The sequence below is a fragment of the Elephas maximus genome, chromosome 1 (assembly GCF_024166365.1).
Source record: "Elephas maximus indicus isolate mEleMax1 chromosome 1, mEleMax1 primary haplotype, whole genome shotgun sequence".
Taxonomy (NCBI): Eukaryota; Metazoa; Chordata; class Mammalia; order Proboscidea; family Elephantidae; genus Elephas; species Elephas maximus.
Genome location: NC_064819.1, coordinates 102611552 through 102633532, shown reverse-complemented (window position 1 = coordinate 102633532; position 21981 = coordinate 102611552). Strand labels below are relative to the sequence as shown.

Sequence of the window (21981 nt, the reverse complement as noted above, 5' to 3'; positions counted from 1 at the left end):
GGCAGTCCTGCTCTGTCCTATGGAGTTACTCTGAATTGGAATTGACTCGACGGTAGTGGGTTGTTTTCTTTTTGGTGCCTATAATATGACCCAGTTTGGAAATAAGGGTTTTCTTTTTTTAATCTTAATATGGTCACACCAGAGTAGGGAGGGTCCTAAGCCTAATCACTTCTAAGTCATTGAAACAATAGAATAGACACAGAGACACACGCTGGGAAAGACAAATGCCAAAAAACACCACGGGACACCGAGGAATGCTAAGCAACTCACAGGGCTACTGACAAAGAAGGACTTCTTCCTAGGCCCACATCCTGAATTTGAACTTCCAGCTGCCTGAACTATGAGAAGATAAATTTGTTTTTTAACAGAAATTTCTGGCATTTCTGTTATGGCAGCACTAGGTAACTAAGACATCTACCCTGAAGTTTTTCCATTCAATCAATTCCTACGGGTAGAAAGGTCAAACTCAGTACTTGTTACCCCACCCCTGTGAGGGTGGTTGGATGTAGCAGAAAACTGTGGACTATGTGTTGGATGTCCATGGAGCAAAACAACTGAAGAAATTATACCATCAAGATGCTGACCTTGGTTCTCTGAAATATGCCAAACAAGCTAAGAAACTATCCTCTGGGAGGCCAAACAGTATAGATATGGTGCCAGGTGAGGCACAGAATGATCATTCTTGCCCGGCCTTACCCTTCCTTGGCCCATATCACAGGATGCACCTCAGTTATCTTGTGTGGCTTGGAGTTCCAGAAGCCAATAAGCAACTGAGGGTAGTGGTGGAGATACATGCCACCGGAAGACAGAGGGGATCCATGATGCTCAGGACATAAGCGATTTCTTTCCATTTCTTACCTCACAGTTGTGTGTTTAGCGTAGGCATTTGGGCCTCTGAGATGGTTTTATTTAAATAACTTAATGTCTGAATCAATAAAAAGCAAGACTTGTAGGATACTTGCTAACTGATGGAAGAACAGATGCTTATACCAACCTTCACCAAAGCTATCCAGAAGTAATTTTTTATAATAGATGTAAACGATAACATTTTGATTTTTGTTAAATACTGAGATGAAGTTATAGGTTACTCTAAATGATAGTTCAGTTCTAATGCTTCTAATACTTTTTAAATACATTACCAAGATATCATTGTACTACCTTGAGTATTTGATAATACTTACTACATTAGGAATGGCAAGATGTACTTCAGCTTTTATAAAGGAAATAATATCTTCTGACCGCTTTCGTCCATAAGGGCTGTAATAAGATGGACATTTCGCTGATAAACCTTAACCTAAAGCATCTTAAATAACTTGTTATGCTACAAGCATCAATTCTAAAAATAAGGATTGCTTTATAAAAGATCGAATTACAAGAAGATATTATTTATAACAGAACCATAAGGTTCATAGAACTAGGAAAACACAATAAATTTAATATTCTTAGAAATAAAATATTACTCTCAAATACATTTTTTGGCATTTTCATGTTTCTCTCAGTAATAATCATGTAACAATATTTTTACTAAAGGTATTCTTTGTTTGGAGCCTAGTAGCACAGAGGTTACAAGCTCAGCTGCTAACCAAAATGTCAGCAATTCAAATCCACCAGCCACTCCTTGGAAAACCTGTGGGGCAGTTCTACTCTGTCCTGTAGGGGTTGCTACGAGTCGGAATCAACTCCACAACAACGGGTTTGGTTTTTGTTGTCATTCATTCCTCCATTTATATATATACACATTAAACAGGAGTTTTCTAGTCAAAACCTTCCAATCTTTTTTTTTTTAAATACCATCACTGGTGCACAGCCGGAAGCACAGACACACACATACACAAGTGCAAAGAATGAAAGATGCAAACCTGAGCTGCAAACTATTTTGGTTATTTCCCTCTGCCTTGAACTCCGTCCGTCCCTATGCCAGGCAAAATTATAATAAATTTAAACTTTCCATTCTCTTTTTCTCTGGGAATGCAAGAAGTGCTATAATTATTGAAAAACTACACCTCCATTTTTAAGTACAAGTAGACAGGGAAAAAAAGTCACAAGAAACATAAAGACTTTGCAGTTCAAAAGCAAGGACCCAACTTCAGTACACAGGGTCAATGGTTTGAACTAAAAGCAAGCAAACAAATAAATAAACAAAAAAGGCTCTAATTCATAGTTTTGCTATGAAATTCATGACACAGCAATAAAACAAATACAAACTGCAGTAAAAATGGAGCAATCTGAGAATAAGGCGTCCCTAGGCGGTATAATCGTTACAGTGCAGAGAATTACTTTATATGGCCCTTCTAGTGATGGTCTGGTAACTCCCACAAAATGGCACCTTATTTAAAAAATTTAGGACTATGCAAATAAGGTGCTGCGGCCCACCAAGGGAATTGGACAGCCTACTAATAACACAAATAAGGTGCATGGAATTCTTCTGGGGGTGGAACCATGCAAATAAGGTACATGGAATCCTTGTCAAGGATTGGTCAGTTTTGCCATCCCACTAGGTTTAAAAAGAGCCAACCCCAGAGAGTGAGAAGAGGGCCTCACTACCATCAAGAAGAAGAGCCACGAGCAGAGCACATCCTTTGGATCCAAGGTCCCTGCACTGAGAGCCTCCTAGACCCAGGAGACAGTTTTAATACCAGAGCCAGTGTAAGACAGAGAGAAGTGGCGGGAAGCAAGGGAGGGTCCAGTGGCAGAGAAACAGTGGCAGCAGAACCAGAAGAACATTACGAGCCTACATGGTGGGCTTTGTAACCCGCAGAGCAAGGTGGCTACAGTGAGCATGCTGACCCATGGAGCAAGACAGCTGAGCACTTTTAGGCAGGAAGCTAATGGGAGGAATAGGCTGCCTCCAGGCCCTTATAAGTGGAGCTAAAGAGTTCTGTAACACCTGCCCAAGCAGGGGCAGAAGCCGAGAGCACAAGCCCAGGCTGAGAGCACAGGGCCTGGCAGCAGCAGCCAAGAAGAAATTATCCTGATCGAAGAACTGTATCTTGAGTTGTTCCTGTTACCTCCAAGTTGATCCTGATCCTGAAGTGTAACCTGTTACTTCCCTATTAAACCCCATAGATGTGAGTATGGACTGGGAGTGCTGTGGGGCCAGTGCCACAAATTAACGAATACAACAGAGAAATAGACAGTGCCATGGGAGGACAGCTGGTGTCAGAATTGGTTTAAAAAAAAAAAAGGTTGCAGAGTGGAGGTATGTCTGACCTTCATTTCATGGGACTCAGCCTTGGGCTGATATTAATTGTGACTATCCTCCCCCCTCCTGAAGTTAGAGGACCTCTGACACCACACCGCATTTTTACAATGTTTAACTTGGCTGCTAACCAAAAGGTTGGAGGTTCAAGTCTGCCCAGAGGTGCCTTAGAAGAAAGTCCTGGTGATCCACTTCCAAAAATTCAGCCACTGAAAACCCTATGGAGCACAGTTCTACCCTGACATGTATGTGGTTGCCATGAGTCAGGATTGACTCTACTGCCATTGGTTTGTTTTCTATTTTTAATCTGAGAATAAGTAAGAGTTTTAGGAAGTAAAAATAAACAGTTGAACTATAGTAGAAACAGTGAACAGCACACAAGATCATTCAGTAACTTATTTAGTATACCAAAGGAGCAGTTTAAGAAATTCTCTAAAGCATCAGATACGAAATACAAAGTGACAGCAATTACTTTAAGAAAAGATAAGATACACAAGGACTAACATTTGCTGAACGCTTAACGTATGTCGGTCACTGTTCATAGCACTTTCCATGAACTAACACATTTAGGGCTCCCATTAACTCTGTGAGGCATGTCTTGTCATTATTATTTCCATTTTGAAAATGAGGAAACCAAGGCATGGAGAGGTTAAGTAACTACACAGAGTCACTCAGCTCATACGTGCAGAGTGTGGGCCCTATATAACTCAAACCCACTGCCATTGAGTTGATTTTGACTCATAGTGACCCCTTAAGACAGAGCAGAACTGCCCCCATAGGGTTTCCAAGGCTGTAAATCTTTACAGAAGCAGACTGCCACATCTTTCTGCCACAGAGCGGCTGGTGGGTTCGAACCACCTACCTTTCAGTTATCAGCCAAGCGATTAACCACTACACCACCAGGGCTTCTTGTGGACCTTATATTAAAAAAAAATTAAAGAATAACACTTCTCTAACCTTAAAAAAAAAAAAAAAAAAAAATTTTTTTTTTTTTTTTTAACCTTAAAAACAGCCTAGTTTCTTCAGTTTGAAAAGGTTCTCTATGTGCCAGACAGGATTAATGAAAAAAATGACGTACACCTAAACATACCATTTGTGAATTTCCATAATAAAGGGGAAATTCAGTAAGTATCAAAACAAGTTCTTACTTAGAAAGGAAAATTGAATTAGTGACAGAACTCTTATCTGTAAATCAAAACCAAGGAACCCAACAGAGCAGCATTTGTAATGTGAGAGACAAAGATTGTGATCCAAGGCCACCAAACTAGCATTCATGTATGAAGGTAAAAGGAAGACATTTTTAGACAAGCAAGGACTTTGAAGTATTATACACATTTATGCTTCTTCATAAAGAAAACAAAATTCCTCACAACTGGGCCAATAAGCAACATCATGATAAACGGAGAAAAAAGATTGAAGTTGTCAAGGATTTCACCTTACCTGGATCAGTGCCCATGGAAGTAGCAGTAAGAAATCAAACGTATTGCATTGGGCAAATAGATGCAAAAGTATTGAAAAGCAAGGATGTCACTTTGAGGACTAAGGTACAGCTGACCCAAGTCATGGTATTTTCAATTGACTCATATGCATGCAGAAGCTGGACAATAAATAAGGAAGATCAAAGAAGGATGGATGCATTTGAATTATGATGTTGGCAAAGAATATTGAATATACCATGGACTGCCAGAAGAAGGAACAAGTCTGTCTTGGAAGATGTACAGCCAGAGTGCTCCTCAGAAGGGTGCATCATGAGTCTTCCTCTTATGTACTTTGGAAATGTTATCATGAGGGACCAGTCCCTGGAGAAGGACATCATGCTTGGTAAAGTAGTGGGTCAGTGGAAAAGAGGAAGACCCTCAACAAAATGGATTGCCACAGCGGCTGCAACAATGGACTCAAACATAGCAACAATTATAAGGATGGAGCAGGACCAGGCAGCATTTTCTTTTACACTACATAGGGTCACTATGAGTCAGAACTGTCTTGACAGCACCTAACAACAACAACAACACGCTTCTTCAAAACTTACTCAAAGTACTGTAGGACTTGTAAATCAACATGTCATACTGAGTTCATACTTTAAAAATGCTTCCTTGTGCCAAACACGTCACAACCATGAATAGAATATAAAGGGAATGAAAATGCTCAAATACAAGATAAACATCTCCACGAATCAGAAATGGACCTGATTTCAGGGGACATCTACATCAATTGGTATAATAAAATCTATTAAGAAAACATTCTGCGTCCCATTTTGGAGAGTGGCATCTGGGGTCTTAAACACTAGCAAGTGCCCATCTAAGATGCATCAATTGGTCTCAAACCACATAGGGCAAAAGAGAAGGAAAAACACCAAAGACGCAAAGTAATTATGAGCCCAAGAGACAGACAGGGCCACATAAACCAGAGATGACATCAGCCGGAGACCAGAAGAACTGGACGGTGCCTGGCTACAACTGATGACTACCATGACAGGGAATATAACAGAGAATCCATGAAGGAGCAGAAGAACAGTGGGGTGCAGAGCTCAAATTCTCGTAAAAACACCAGACTTAATTGTCTGACTGGGACTAGAAGGAACCTGGAGGTCACAGTCCCCAGACCTTCTGTTAGCCCAAGACAGAAACCATTCTCAAAGCCAACTCTTCAGGCAGGGATCGGACTGGACTATATGACAGAAAATGATACTGGTGAGGAGTGAGCCTATTGGTTCAAGTAGACACATGAGACTATGTGGGCAGCTCCTGTCTGGAGGGGAGATGAGAAGGCTGAGGGGGACAGAATCTGGCTGAATAGACATGGAAATACAGGGTGGAGAGAAGGAGTGTACTATCTCATTAGGGGGAGAGTAAGTAGGAGTACATAGCAAGGTATATGTAAGTTTTTGTATGAGACTGACTTGATTTGTAAACTTTCACTTAAAGCACAATAAAAATTTTAAAAAAAGAAATGGACCTGAAACAGAAAAACAGACTGATCAGGATTCTGGTCTAGAAACAGGCAGTGACACTGGGGAGGTTGGTTCCTGCAGAATATATGTGCGATGGACCTCCTCAGCCAGGCTCGCCTCTTAAGCCTAAAACTCAGGTGATGATCCTCCACTCGTGAAGACAGGCAAAACAACAATAAAATAAAATCTGATAACATACTCCCTGCAGTATGGCTTTTTCAGAATGTTAACCTGACTATATCAGGCCCAAGATGGAATCACTTATGCTAAGCTCCACACTGGCAAACCAAAATTTAGCTAGTTTCTACTTCATGTAAATGCCCGATCTTCCCAGGAGCCAAAACCTAATTTAAGCCATCTGTGTTTGCTGCCTCGTCTATAGCATATGGCAATGAAAGTTCCCAATATGCCACATAAGGAAAAGAAGTTAGAATTAACAAATCACTTTTTGTCTGGTGTTAACTTCCTTGTTCTTATACCACTTTGCCCACATAACTTTGGTCTCTTCCACTAGTTCTTCTGAGCTTTTGTCTGACTCCCAGACCAGATGCCTCCCAGTTCATGAACTGCAAATAAAGCTCATGGGTTTGTAAACAAATTTAATCTTGTGGAAATTTTATTTTTAACAAGATGTGGGCCTGTGTTGACAGAAGAAAATCCACAGCTTCTCCAACAGCAACTAATCTGGGTCACTTGTGTGCTCCCTGGCAAATTCTGCCACATGCCCAGTACATCTGCAGGAAGCAGTAACTGTGAACAAACAAGACCTGGTTCTAATCCAAAGGCTCCAAGGGCTGGGTGGAGGCAAAAATGAAACTCCTAGGCAGGGAGGGAGGGAAAGAGAGAGAGAAACACACAAAAACAAAAAACCTACCACACAAAGAAGGCCTACAAACTAAAATCGCAACACATATGAGTAAGTCTATCGGTAAGAAAGAGTGCTAAATAAATCAATAATTGAACCATAAACTCACTCCAGCAGATAAAGTTCAATGTATTCAAGTGTGACAGACTATAAAATAGGTACATTAAAAATGTTCAAAGAGATAAATGAAGGCTACTTTCCATTAAGGGGTCCTTGGGTGGTGCAAACAGTTAACGTGCTCACCTATTAACCAAAAGGTTGGTGGTTCAAGAAAGGCCTGGGGATCTACCTCTAAAAAATTAGCCACTGAAAATCCTATGGTGCAGAGTTCTACTCATGGGGTCACCATGAGTCAGAGCTAACTCAATGGCAACTGGCACCTTCCATTAAAAATAAAAAATAATAATAAATTAAATAAATAAATGAAACTAAGAAGGCAGAGATCTTGAGAATGAGAAAAAAATACTTATTGAAGGATGAGAAAAATGATTTATTGAAATATTTAAATTGCAAATATTTATCAAAATATTTAAAATGCAATAGATGGGATAATCTTTATTCCAGATACAGAAATACTTATCCATAATGTAGCCCAGAAAGGTAAAAAGACAAAAAAAAATGACAGAATAGTTAGGTGACAGAGAGAGTAGACTGAAAGGCTTGACAATGAGATGACCACATGTTCACTGGTCCCAGGACTGTTCCAGGTTAAGTCTATCTTGACACCCCATTTGGCTTCTTTAATAGTCTCCCTTTTACTCACAAAAGTGTGCTGGTTTGAATAATAAACTATGTGGTCACCCTATTCAAGAACTATAATAATAGTTCTCAAGAAGAGAATGGATGGAATGGCCTAGAAGTAATAACTGAAGATAAAATTGCTGAAAATTTTTCAGAATTAAGGAAAGATATAAATCCTCAAATAGGAAGTACAATCTGAGAATAAAGCAGGATTAAATAAAGATAAATCCACACATGGCAAGGAAACTGCAGAACACCAACAATTTTAAAAAAAAAATCTTCGATTAGACTCACTGTAGACTTCCCATCAGCAACAAGAGTTCAAAACAAAATAAAGAAATAAATTCAAAGTCCTAAGAGACAAACTAAATTTTTATACCCAGCCCAACTGTCATGTAAGAATGAGGGGCAAAAAATGTATTTTCAGTCTTACAAAGAAGGAAGGAGACTATATCACTCACACACCCTCAATAAGGAACCAGTGGGAAGCAATAAATACAAGAGAACCTGGAAATTAATTAAATATGCAAGTAAACTTAATGTTTATTCAAAAACAATAAATCATTTTTGTTGAAAATTTTTATTATGAATGTTTTTTTATAATTTTTTTATTGTTGTAAAAATATAGGTAACATTTGTCAAATCAGCATTTTTCACCCATACAATTCAATGAAACCAACAACATTAATCATGTTGTGCAATCATCACCAACATCCATTTGCCATATTTTCCATCCTCATAAGCAGAAGCTCAGTGTTAACTAAACAACGTCCCCCTCTTTTCCTTTGCCTCCTGCCCCTGGTAACCACTGTTAAACTTCGATCTATATACACTGGCCTATTCTAAATGTTTCCTATTAGTGAGATCATACAATATTTTTCTTTTTGTGATCGACTTATTTCAGTCAGCATAATGTTTTCAAGATTCATTCATGTTGTGGCCATGTATCAGGATTTCACTTCTCTTTATGAAAGAGTAGTGTTTCATCATGTATACATACCACATTTTGTTCATCTATTCATCTATTCATTTGTGTTGTTTCCACCTCAAAAAAAAAAATTAAAACGATTTCTTTTTGAGTGCTCAATAAAAGGGTAAAACCAAAACATCAAACAACAATAATAAGGTATGTAGAGTTCAGAGAATAAAACATGCAAAGGCCATTGTAGTTAGAAATAAGCCTAGAAAACAACAACACTACAGACTATAGTTTTTAAAACTGGAGTAAAATAATGTGTATTCTAACTTTAAGGGTAACCACTTAAAGACTGAAGTACAAATGAGAGAATAAAATAGAAAAAGTATCCACCTCAAAGAAATCAGAAATATGTGTATTTTAAATAATGAAATGAATCAAAGAAAAAGGAGAGTAAAAGAAAACACAAAATAGTTATATGGTAAGTCCACCTGTATCAGAAATTGCAATAAATCTAAACAGATTAAACTCATATTAAAAGAGATAATCACACTGAATAAAAATAATTCAGATATACAGTGACTTTAAGAGGTAAAACTAAAAATTGAATAGAGAAGCTGAAATGAAGGGATAGAAAAAGATATACAAAAAAGCTAGGAAAGCAAAATTAAAGACAGACTATTCTTGATTCCTCAAATTCTTTGTGGAAAATTTTTTCCACAAAGAATTTGAGGAATCAAGAATTAATATGGTAAAGAGGTCCACCAAATGAAAATTAAAGGGATAGTATTCAAGGCAGATTTAACTGCAATGACTTTGCATGGACCTAACAACAACCTTAAAATATATAAAACAAGAACTGACCAAAACAAAAGAAAAATTTGACAAATACACAATCACATTGAAAAATTTTAACAGAACGATTAAATGAAAAGTCAGCAATGAGTGGCCAAGGAATAAATCTAACAAAAATGTGCAAGATCTTTACATAGAGGATTATAAAGCCACACTGAGAAATATTTAAGAAAATCTAAATAAATGGAGAGGTAATCCATGATTCTGGACAGAAAACTAATATTGTAAGGATGCTAATTCTCTCCAAATTGATCAACAGGTTCATTGCATTTTAAATACCCTTCTACCCCCCTCCACAAATAAAGTTGATATTTCAACAACTTTTGCTTGTTCAACTAATTAACTATATGGAAAATATATATACATATTGGTCTCCTACCTCACACTAAACACAAAAATCAATACCATGTGAATTAAAGCCCTAAATGTAAAAGACAAAACTGTAAAACATTTAGAAGACATGAAGTGTAGAAGGGCATCTGCAAAAAAGACATAAAAATCACAAATCACTAAAGAAAAGATTGATAAATTTGAATATTTAAAGAAAATATTGAGTAGAAGAGGCTGCACATTCTTCAATTGTCGTTGAGAGATAACCACGGAACAGGCGATAGCATAGCTGGACTCAACCAGTTTTAGCAGGTTTTCAATGCCATCTTGAACTTTAAGTAACCTAAGAGCTCATTAAGGGAAAAATACATACAAGCACCTCACCTCTGGGTGGAGACTTAACATGCTAATGAAGGAAAACTGACTTCTTCCTCCATCCTGGAGAACCAAACCCTTGTCTAGAGAAAATGCAAAGTCATCCCCAAGTCCTGAGTACCTGCGTGAAGGTCAATCCGGAATATTTATGACGAATTTGCATTTCCTTGTCTGTTGTCTGTAAAAGCCCACCTCCCCAAGCTGCCTGCAAGCAGTCCTGGAGGCAACAGACCCAATTGCTCTGTTCCTTGCACAACGAAACAAAAGCACATTTCTACTCTCCCACCTCAGCCTCTTGTTTATTGGCTGTAACAAGTTGCACCAAGTATAACCCGGGGTTTCCACCCAGAAACAATATATTGATAAATTTGAATACTGTTAAACTCAGCAAAAGGATACCATAAGGAGAATGAAAAGATAAAGTACAACTAAGAGAAATTTTTTTCTATATTATCATCAACAAAATACCATATTGAGAACACCTATGAACCAATCCAATCTAACAGAAAAACAGGCCCCCCCCAAAAAAAACAAATTTTAAGAAAGAGAAGGCACAAATGGCCCATAAACATGAAAATATGTTCAATCGCATTAGCAACCAGGAAAATTGGAATTTAAATCCCAATGACATGCCATTTCACACCCCTATGTTGGTGAGAATTTTTTAATTGGACAATACCAAATGTTTGCAACGGTGAAGAGCCATGAGCACTCTCGTGCTAGGCTTGCCTGGTAAAGTGAGACGTGCAGGTACCCTAGGATCCAACCATTGCAGTCTTAGGTGTGACAGGATGCAGGTACAAGCATGTTCACAGAGGCTTTACTCATAATAGACCAAACTGGAAACAACCTAAATGCCCATCGCTAACAGAATGGACGAACAATACACCCCAACTATGGTGTTGTTTTTAGGTGCCTCTGAGCCAAGTTTGACTCATAGTGACCCCATACGACAGAGTAGATCTGTCCCATTGGGACTGTCGAGGCTGTAATCTTCCTGGGAGAGACCTGGTTGCTTGGTGGTTAAGAACTCAGCTGCTAACCAAAAGGTCAGCAGTTTGAATCCACCAACCGCTCCTTGGAAACCCTATGGGGCAGTTCTACTCTGTCCTATAGGGTCGTTATAGGGTTGCTATGAGTAGAAATCGACTCAGCTGGTAACAGGTTTGGTTTTTTGTTTGTTTTGGTTTAATCTTTATGGGAGCAAATCACCAGATCTTTCTCCCAGGGAGCCACTGGGTGGGTTCAAACCACCAACAGTTCAAGGTTAGCAGCCAAGCACTTAACTGTCCAGCCACCAGGGCTCTTACTGCAGCTATAAAACAAAAAACCAAACCCACTACCATTGAGTCAATTTGGACTCACAGCAACCCTATGGGACTGAGTAGAACGGCCCCATAGCGTTCCCAAGGCTTCAATCTTTATGGAAGCAGACTGCCCCATCTTTCTCCCATGAAATCTCTAGCAAAGTAGGTCCTTTTCTCCAATAGGGACCACAGATGTGCGTGTGGTTGAACATTAACTGAACCCATGTGAAGCGACACAGAATACAGGTCCTGGCCCTGGGGCGGCCGGAGAAGGGGGTCCCCGCGCCCATCCGGGGCTCTCTTTCTCACCACACTCGCCTCAGGCAGGGACCGCGCAGACACCGCTGGAGCCTCTGAGGTGGATGCCCTATGGCGGCCGCTGCTCCACTAGGCCTGGGCCTCTGTGAGAGACGCAAGGGGGTGGCTCCTCCCGGGTTGGCGGCCACCTAAAGGTCCCCACTGGAAGGTGGCCGGAGGAGGAGTAGGAAAGGCGGCCAGGAGAGGAGACAGAGGAGGGACGGACGGGTCTGGAAGAGTTTAAAGCCTATTAGGGGGTCGGGGGAGGCAGGCAGGGAGGAAGGAAGTGAAGGTAGCCAGCGCCGGCTTGATGACAAGTGCTCGCCTCGGCGGGAAAACGACACAAGGACAAACGCAAAGCTCAGGATAGAAGTTACCTTTGGGTGAGTGGGGAGAGAACCCTTAAGGGGACTGGTCCAGTTCTCTACCTGGCCTGGGAGTTAAGAACATGGCTGCTGATCTCATCACTGTTCTTGCAGTATTACACATGTTTTCATACAATCCTTTAAAGAATGCTAAATTTTATATTTTAAATTAATACGTTAATAAAAATAAGGGATGCTATTAGCATCATACTATGATAGGTAATACCAGGTATATTTTAGTGTTTTCAACTCGCCTGGCAACAAATATTCTTCTTTTCATCGTGTCCAAAGATAACCGTGTAGCTTTTTGGAGACTGTCTAGTAGCTGATGAGTAAAAAAGGCATAGACTTCTTTACATTCCTGTAATACAAAATCATATTAAATTTAGCAGAAAAAGCTGGCATCCTTAAAATGATAACAATGCTAAAAGTGACAGAAAGGTGAAAAATATAATTATACAATTTCAATTATATTGTAGGAATTAATTCAATCCTAAATTACTGGTCTTATTTTTTTTAACCAAATAACAGTATTCAAAAGTGTGTTTGCATAAACACGCTAGCAAAACATAAGGACGTACTCAAAAGCCAAAAACCAAAAACCCGTTAATCAAAATAATCCTGATTCACTCAATATGTAATAATTCACTTGACAAAACTGATACACTCACCAAGTGTGGTTTATTTATCGATGCTTGGGGGATATTTTGGGGAGCACAAAAAGAAAATATCTAAGTCTCCATCTGTTATGAATTGAATTGTGTCCCCCAAAAATATGTGTCACCTTTGCTAGGCCATGACTCCCAGGATTCTGTGTGTGATTGTCCACCATTTTGTCATCTGGTGTGATTTTCCTATGTGTTGTAAATCCTGCCTCTAAGATGTTAATGAGGCAGGATTACAGGTAGTTATGTTAATGAGGCAGGACTAAATCTATAAGATTAGATTGTATCTTCAGTCAGTCTCTTTTGAGATATAAAAGAGAGAAGTGAGCATAGAGCCAGTGGACCTCATACCACCAAAAAATAGTGCTAGGAGCAGAGTGCATCCTTTGGACCTGGGGTCCCTGCACTGAGACGCTCCTAGACCAGGGGAAGATTGATGACAAGGAATTTCCTCCAGAGCCAACATAGAGAGTAAGCCTTCCACTGGAGCTGGCACCCTGAATTTGAACTTCTAACCTACTAGACTGTGAGAGAATAAACTTCTGTTTGTTAAAGCCATCCATGTTGTGGTTTTCTGTTATAGCAGTATTAGATAACTAAGATGCCATCCTCAAAAAGCTCAGCTTGGGGCTGCTGTGGAGTTGGCCCCGGCTCATGGCAACCCCATGCACAACAGGATTTGACTATTATGATCCGTAGGGTTTTCATTGGCTGATTTTGGGAAGTAGATTGTCAGGCCTTTCTTCCTAGTCTCTCAGTCTGGAAGCTCTGCTGAAACCTGTTCAGCATCACAGCAACTAGGAGGCCAACATGCTTTAAAACGTATGATAAGAAAATATACGGAGGAGAACTTCTACCTTCCTGTGATCATGGTCTGATCCTCTCTCCACACCCTTCCTTCCTGCAGGAGGAGGAGTAGCCACGCTTATCAGTCAGACTGTAGGACATGTATTGAGCCTGGCTGGGCAGGGATCTAGGAGTCTCTCGATGGTTCAAATGGCTAAGCGCTGGGCTACTAGCTGAAAGGCTGGCAGTTTGAACCCACCCAGAAGTGCCTTGGAAGAAAGGTCTGGTGATCTGCCTCTGAAAGGTCACAGCCACAAAATCCCTATGGAGCACAGTTCTACTCTTACACACACAAGAGTTGCCAATGGCAACTTTTTTTGTGGAGGAAGGACAGCGCGCAGGGATCTGGGCCCCACCTCTTGCTTGCACAGCAACTCACACATCCAGAGCCAGGCTCTGGTCATATTGCTCCTCTCCGCTCTCAACCCTGCCCCACTGAGACTGGGCGGGCGAGTAAGGTTGGGTTGGCCAGAAGAGAGGGTTATCAGGCACAAACAAAGAGGAATACCAAGTTTTTCAGCGTGGCAAAGTGGTACAATGACCAGGATGAAGTGCAGGAGTGAAATAATCAGATTTTTATGTTAGATGGACCATTCTGGCAGCAACGTGAAAGATGGATGTGAGAGGCAGAGGCTATTTTGGAGGTGGTTGCACTAATGCAGCTTCAAGTGAACCCCAAATCGAGAGGCTCTGATGGTACTCAATCTCACTCTAAGGACACGAGCCAGTGTCAAAGGGAATTCAGCGGAAGAGAAGGTAGGTAAAGATGGGACTGCTGAGATGGTAACAGACTTCCTCTCTCCCTCCAACACCTGCTGATGGATAGTGGCTGCCTGGTGCACAGGACTGAGAAGAATTCTAAGGTTAAAATCCGGGTTTGTGAGACCAGAAGAGCTAGATCATGCCTGGCTACAACCAAAGACTGCCCTGACAGGGAACACGACAGAGAACCCCTGAGGGAGCAGGAGAGCAGTGGGATGCAGACCCCAAATTCTCACAAAAAGACCAGACTTAATGGTCAGACTGAGGCTGGAAGGACCCCAGAGGTCATGGTCCCCAGACCTTCTGTTAGCCTAAGACTGGAACCATTCCCAAAGCCAACTCTTCAGACAGGGATTGGACTGGACTATGGGATAGAAAATGATAGTGGTGAAGAATGAGCTTCTTGGATCAAAGAGACACATGAGACTATGTTGGCATCTCCTGTCTGGAGGGGAGATGAGAAGGCAGAGGGGGTCAAAAGCTGGACGAATGGACATGAGGAGAGAGAGTGAAGGGAAGGAGTGTGCTGTCTCATTGAGGGGAGAGCAATTAGGAGTATATAGCAAGGTGTACATAAATTTTTGTATGAGAGGCTGACTTGATTTGTAAACTTTCACTTAAAGCACAATAAAAAATTAATTAAAAAAAAAAATCCAGGGTTGGCAGGGAAGTGTTTCCTCGACAACTGGTAATATTATCCTTGTGCAGGAAGGTGGAAGGGAAAGAAATGTGTGCTGTTTCTTTCCTAAACTGTATTAGAGTGTGTGTTAGAGAGAGCAAAAGTGGGCAAGATAGAGAAAGAATAAAAAGGAGATGGCTATGAGGGACTAAGAAAACTGATGGGAGCAGGAGAGTGCAGGAGCCAGGGAAAATGTGGGAGTGGTGTTCAGAGCTGATGTGTGACCAGAAGGGTGAGGCCTAAGAAGGAAAAAGAATCCCGCATCTCCTTCCCAAACATCATTCTCAACATATCCAGGACTGAATATCTGCCCAGTCCAGGGTTTCTCCTGGGGGAGAGTCCACAGGCCATTTGTGGTGCTGGTTAAAAATGCAGATCCCTGGGCTCCAAGTGATTCAGAGTCTGGACCTACAATAGAGATAACTCTATTAAACATAAGCACTGAGAATGAAGTCCTCTGCTCTGAGTCAAACGGATTGGCTCCTCCTGGGTGGTGTGAACGTGTAAGCGCTTGGCAGGGCCGGATTACCCAATCAGCAAGGTACACATGGGCCCAGTTGTGCCTTCCCACCAATCTGCAGTGCACAATTTCACCTGATGTAGTCAAACCCATATGAAATTGCTCACCACGAGTTAGCAAGTAAATACAATTAAACCCATGCATACCTTGTTCAGTGCAAGCCAGGGCATATTGTGTTTACTGGTTAATCTGCTCCTAGTGCTGGGCTACTAACTGGAAGGTTGGCAGCGAGAACCCATCCAGTGGCACCCCGAAAGAAAGGCCTGGTGATCCCAGAAGTGACATTTACTATATTAAAAAAGCAGTCAATCCCAACAGCGGAAGGTACCTATAAGCTATAATCAACAGAATCACATCAAAAGGTGACAATATTGGGGAAAACTGTGGCTTGTTATATCTTGTCAGATCCTACAGTACAAAGCGGAAAACTATAATCTCTGGATTTACATGCAGACTAGGTTCAGGCCTACCTGGAGCAAACGCCATGTGGGTTATCTATCGTTCTCCGAGTCATCATTCTGTGAAAGTACGTGAGTGTGTTTTATAATACTTACCTTTTTAAATTCATCTTCTTTATCATTAGCATCTTCACTCACAATATGAGCATCAAACTCAGCACTTTCACCCTCCTCTGTTTCACTTCCAAAAACAACGTGTTTCCGCTGTTCTATAGATAAAAGACAAAACAAAAACGTAGCATTTAATTTTTAACACGTGGCTAATTCTATATAGCCAGAGCTTCTCAGGAAGTTCCTTAAGAAGCTCTTACTTTTAAAACTTAAACTTTTATTCTGTAGGAGTCGTTCTGAAATTCAATTTAAATCACCAGTCTCAACAGAATCGCCATTCGACTAAGTAACGTACTCTAAATATTGAGAATCTAGAATTAAGAAACATTTTAAGAGCATTTTCTCATGTGACCTTTCTAAATTATGTTTACCTCTTGAGTTTTCTAACTTAATGAACTGTTATTTTTGTGTTTTTGACACTTCTGGAGAAAACTAATTAAGCTACAAGTGAGAAACTCTAAGAGATAGAAGACATGCTATGCATACTGATTTCAGGCTCAGGGTTTCTCAACCTCAGCACTGTTGAGGTCTAGGGCCAGATAATTTTCTGTTGGGGGGTGGGGAAATGGCTCTCCTGTGCATTATAGGATGTTTAGCTGCATCCCTGGTCTCTACCCACTAGATTCTAGTAGCAACTCCACAAGCTAAGTGACAAAAATGTCTCCAGATATTGCCAAATGTTCCCTGGGGCAGAAAATCTTCCTCCTCGTTGAGGACCATTGTTCCAGGCACAGATACTTCTCTCTCTCCCCCTCTCTCACTCTCTCTGTCTCTCTTCTCTCTCACCTTACAATGTCACTTTCATGAGATCTCTGCTTGTCTGCAATGTTTTCTCACTCCAAAAAGCCAACTTCCCACATATTTCCTAGTTTAAATCCAAAAGGGATAGTAATTAGCTAATAAACACTAAGCAGAGCCATCTCTTGGGTCTCCTTGGAACATATGGGTGGCATGCTCTCGTATTAGAAACACAGCCCTGGTCTAGTCAGCGGCCTGCGCTACACAAACACACCCTCATGCTACTTCCCTGAGCAGGGAATGGTGGAAAGAGCAGATATTTGAGCAAACAGGGATCATGATTGACAGACACATACCCTTATAATACCAATGAGTAAAACCACCAATTGCAAATTTCTAATAAGCTCTTATTTAGAGCTTGAAAATAAAACTTTAAAATGCAGTTAAGTCTTTCTCTTCAAATTTAACCAAGGACAGGACAATCTGAGCAAAACTTAAAGTTCCCTGCTCTTGCACCACGGTCCAGGCAGCAGGAAGCCAGGGGGTATGTTGTATATCCAGCGATACACAGGACGACGCCCAAAATGTCAGTAGTGCTGAGGTTAAGAAGCCTTCAGCCTAAAATAAGTACCTGCTGCAGAGAATCTTTTCTTAAAATCCCCTGCCCTGGATAAAGAGGATTTGAACTTAGCTCCTTACATCTTGGGCTTATTAGTATATATTTAGTGAAACGATTAAAACCTTTGGCTTTCTGAAATTGGGAGAACAGGAAATCCAGTAGGATCAAAATTATTTCAGCCACTTTAAATAATTCAGGCACCCTGTCATATAGATTTGCCTCAACAGACCTGGTAAAGTAAGGAAGTTTCTCTTATTCCCAGCCAAGCAAACTTGACCTACAGTGATAAGGCTTTGAGCAGAATCAAAAGGCAGAGTGTGTTAAGACACAGAGCTATTTAGGCCATTCCTTAGAGAAGTGAAAACATACATGGTGTGGCATGATCTTTGCTTCCTTGGAAGTTCGCACTCCAATTAGACTCCAGCTACCTGTATCCTGAGCCCCCGAAACAGTTGTGTAGGCAGGCATATATAGCTCATTCTATACAGAGAACGGTCTTTATAAAAAAAAGTCTTGAAACACAGTCTCATCCAAATGAAGTTTTCCAGATTCATGAACATTTTAGATTTTATTTTTGCTTAGTTCACTTTTTTTGTTAAAAATTAGAATAAATCAAATAGTCACAATGAGAACATTGCACAGAAGAGTTAACACAGCAGACCTAAGACTGCTATCCTTAGAAAGGCCAATTTGCAAGGGTGGCCCTTGGCTGGCGTCTAGAAACTTGGATTTCAAGGGGGTTCCCACCGTTCCCTAATTGTTAAGGAATGTGCCCAAACTGTGTGTACAAACAATGTGGTTTATGCTGAACACATGCTTTCCTTCTGAGAGTCTGGAATTTTGGTACGTGCTAGACAGAGGATGTCTACATGACTAGCTGCCAGTTAAAAACCATGAGCGCTGAGTCTCTAGTAAGCTTCTCTGGTACACAACATTTCCCACATGTTGTCACAACTCACTGCTGGAAGAATATGGCACGTTTGTTTGACTCTACTGCGAGGGGACTCTTGGAAGCTTGTGCCTGGTTTCCTCTGGACCTCACCCTCTGTGTCGTTTCCTTTGTTGATTTTGCTCTTTGTCATTTTGCTGTAATAATTTATATCTGTGAGTACAACTATATGCTGAGTCCTGTGAGTCCTCTTAGTGAATCTTGGGGACCCCCAACTCAAATGCCAAACATCCAGGCTTGGGAATGACATCAATTGTATTGATTATAGACATGCTGCCATGTAAACCTCAAAAAAAAAGGGGGGAATCAGACTTCCCATCCCTTCAACTTATGGAGGAGGCAGAAGAGCAGCTTCCATGTCAGACAGGCCTGGGTTTCCAACCCCAGCTCTTAGGTATCTCTCTTAACCATAGCTCTTAATATATATATATATATATAAAAAAGTAAAATTACTGAGCATTCCCAAAACATTCTATAAAGCTATAGTAATCAAAACAGTCTGGTACTGGTGTAATAACAGACACATAGACCAATGGAATAGAATGGGGAGTCCAGAAATAAACCTGTACATCTATGGTCAATTGATTTTTGACAAGGATGCTAAGTCCATCGAATGGGGAAAGAACAATCTTTTTAATAAACGGTGCTGGGATACCTGTATTTCCACAAATAGAAGAATGTACCTGGACCCATACCTCACACAATATACAAAAACTAACTCAGAAATGTAAGAACTAAAACCATAAAATTCTTAGAAATTACATTTTTATGCAAATAACATGTGCCCTCTACATTTGTTTGCCAACCACGCCCTCCCCCCCAAAGTATTTTCATAAGCATGCTATGCTAATTTTTTTTTTACAGCAACACATAAAAAAAATTGGCATCGTCAACAAACAAACATAGAAGGCTTGCGTTCTTTGCTTAAAAATACAGTACTGAGCATCTACCCTATGCCAGACAGTGGGCTAAGTGCTGTACTTATTTTGCTTAATCTTCTGAAAAATTCTACGAGAACTGTGTGCTTGGTATCCTCATGTTATAGATGAAAACTGAGGCTAGGGAGGTTAAGTAACTTGCCTGAGGACACACAATAGAAAATGTCAAAGCCAGGATTTGAACCCAGGTCTGTCTGATTCCAGAGTCTGTACCCATGATCACTATATTACTAGATGTTAAAATCCTCTTTAACAGTTTAATCACAGACATGACTCAGACTTATCTTTTTTATTGTGCTTTAAGTGAAAGTTTACAAATCAAGTCAGTCTCTCATACAAAAATTTATCTACACCTTGCTTTGCACTCTTAGTTGCTCTCCCCCTAATGAGACAGCATACTCCTTTTTTCTACCCTGTATCCATTCAACCAGCTTCTGTCCCCCTTTGCCTTTTCATCTCCCCTCTAGACAGGAGTTGCCCACGTAGTCTCATGTGCCTACTTGAGCCAAGAAGCTCACTCCTCACCAGTATCATTTTCTTATAGTCCAGTTCAATCCCTGTCTCAAGACTTGACTTTGAGAATGGTTCCAGTCTTAGGCTAACAGAAGGTCTGGGGACTATGACCTCCAGGGTCCTTCTAATCTCAGTCAGACCATTAAGTCTGGTCTTTTCATGAGAATTTGAGGTCTGCATCCCACTGCTCTCTTGGCCCATCAGGGATTCTCTGTTGTGTTCCCTGTCAGGGCAGTCATCAGTTATAGCCGGGCACCATCTAGTTCTTCTGGTCTCAGGCTGATGTAGTCTCTGGTTTATGTGGCCCTTTCTGTCTCTTGGGCTCATAATTACCTTGTGTCTTTGGTGTTCTTCATTCTCCTTTGCTTCAGGTGGGTTGAGACCAATTGATGCATCTTAGATGACCGTTTGCTAACGTTTAAGACCCCAGACGCCACTCACCAAAGTGGGATGCAGAATGTTTTCTTAACAGATTTTATTATGCCAATTGACCTAGATGTCCCCTGAAACCGTGGTCCCCAGACTCCCACCCCTGCTACTCTGGCCTTCGAAGCATTTGGTTTATTCAGGAAACTTCTTTGCTTTTGTTTAGTCCAGTTGTGCTGACCTCTCCTGTATTGTGTGTTGTCACTCCCTTCACCTAAAATAGTTCTTGTCTACTATCTAATTAGTGAATATCCCTCTCTCTCCCTCCCTTCCCACCCTCATAACCATCAAAGAATATTTTCTTCTGTGTTTAAGCTATTTCTTGAGTTCCTATAATAGTAGTCTCCTAGAATATGTCCTTTCGCAACTGACTAATTTCATTCAGCATAATGCCTTCCAGATTCCTCCATGTTATGAAATGTTTCACAGATTCCTCACTGTTCTTTATCAATGGGTAGTATTCCATTCTGTGAATATACCATAATTTATTTATCCATTCATCCACTGATGGGCACCTTGGTTCCTTCCATCTTTTTGCTATTGTAAACAGTGCTGCAGTGAACATGGTTGTGCATGTATCTGTTCGCGTAAATACTCTTATTTCTCTAGGATATATTCCAAGGAGTGGGATTGCTGGATCCCATGGTACTTCTATTTCTAGCTCTTTAAGGAAGCGCCAAATCGATTTCCAAAGCGGTTATACCATTTTACATTCCCACCAGCAGTGTATAAGTGTTCCAGTCTCTCTACAGCCTCTCCAACATTTATTATTTTGTGTTTTTTGGATTAATGCCAGCCTTGTTGGTGTGAGATGGAATCTCATTGTAGTTTTAATTTGCATTTTTCTAATGGCTAATGGCTTTAGGGTCTAATGGCTATAGGGTCATTATAAGTTGGAATTGACTCAGTGGCAGTGGGTATAATGGCTAATGACCATGAGCATATCCTCATGTATCTCTTAGCTGCCTGAATGCCTTCTTTGGTGAAGTGTCTGTTCATATTCTTTGCCCATTTTTTAATTGGGTTATTTGTCTTTTTGTTGTTGAGTTTTTGCAGCATCGTGTAGATTTTAGAGATCCGACGCCAATCAGAAATTTCACAGCTAAAAACTTTTTCCCAGTCTGTAGGTAATCTTCTTACTCTTTTGGTGAAGTCTTTGGATGAGCATAGGTGTTTGATATTTAGGAGCTCCCAGTTATCTAGTTTCTCTTCTACATTGTTAGTAACGTTTTGTATACTGTTTATGCCATGTATTAGGGCTCCTAGCGTTGTCCCTATTTTTTCTTCCATGATCTTTACCGTTTTAGATTTTATAGTTAGGTCTTTGATCCATTTTGAGCTCGTTTTTGTGCATGGTGTAAGGTATGGGTCTTGTTTCATTTTTTTGCAGATGGATCTCCAGTTATGCCAGCACCATTTGTTAAAGAGACTGTCTTTTCCCCATTTAACTGACTTTGGGCCTTTGTCAAATATCAGCTCATATGTGGCCAGATTTATGTCTGGATTCTCAATTCCGTTCTATTGGTCTATATATCTGTTGCTGTACCAGTACCAGGC

General features: G+C 40.6%; 1 protein-coding gene across 1 annotated transcript in view; it reads right to left on the bottom strand.

The window, feature by feature from the left end:
• The window catches only part of DNAH8 (dynein axonemal heavy chain 8), a 367281-nt gene that overhangs the window by 249387 nt on the left and 95913 nt on the right, over window positions 1-21981 (bottom strand). The window contains exons 23-25 of the mRNA XM_049891307.1: window positions 16227-16339; window positions 12455-12561; window positions 1182-1257 (exon numbers count right to left, since the gene is read on the bottom strand). Coding sequence (XP_049747264.1) covers window positions 1182-1257; window positions 12455-12561; window positions 16227-16339 — 296 coding nt within the window. The remainder of the gene's footprint in view (window positions 1-1181; window positions 1258-12454; window positions 12562-16226; window positions 16340-21981) is intronic.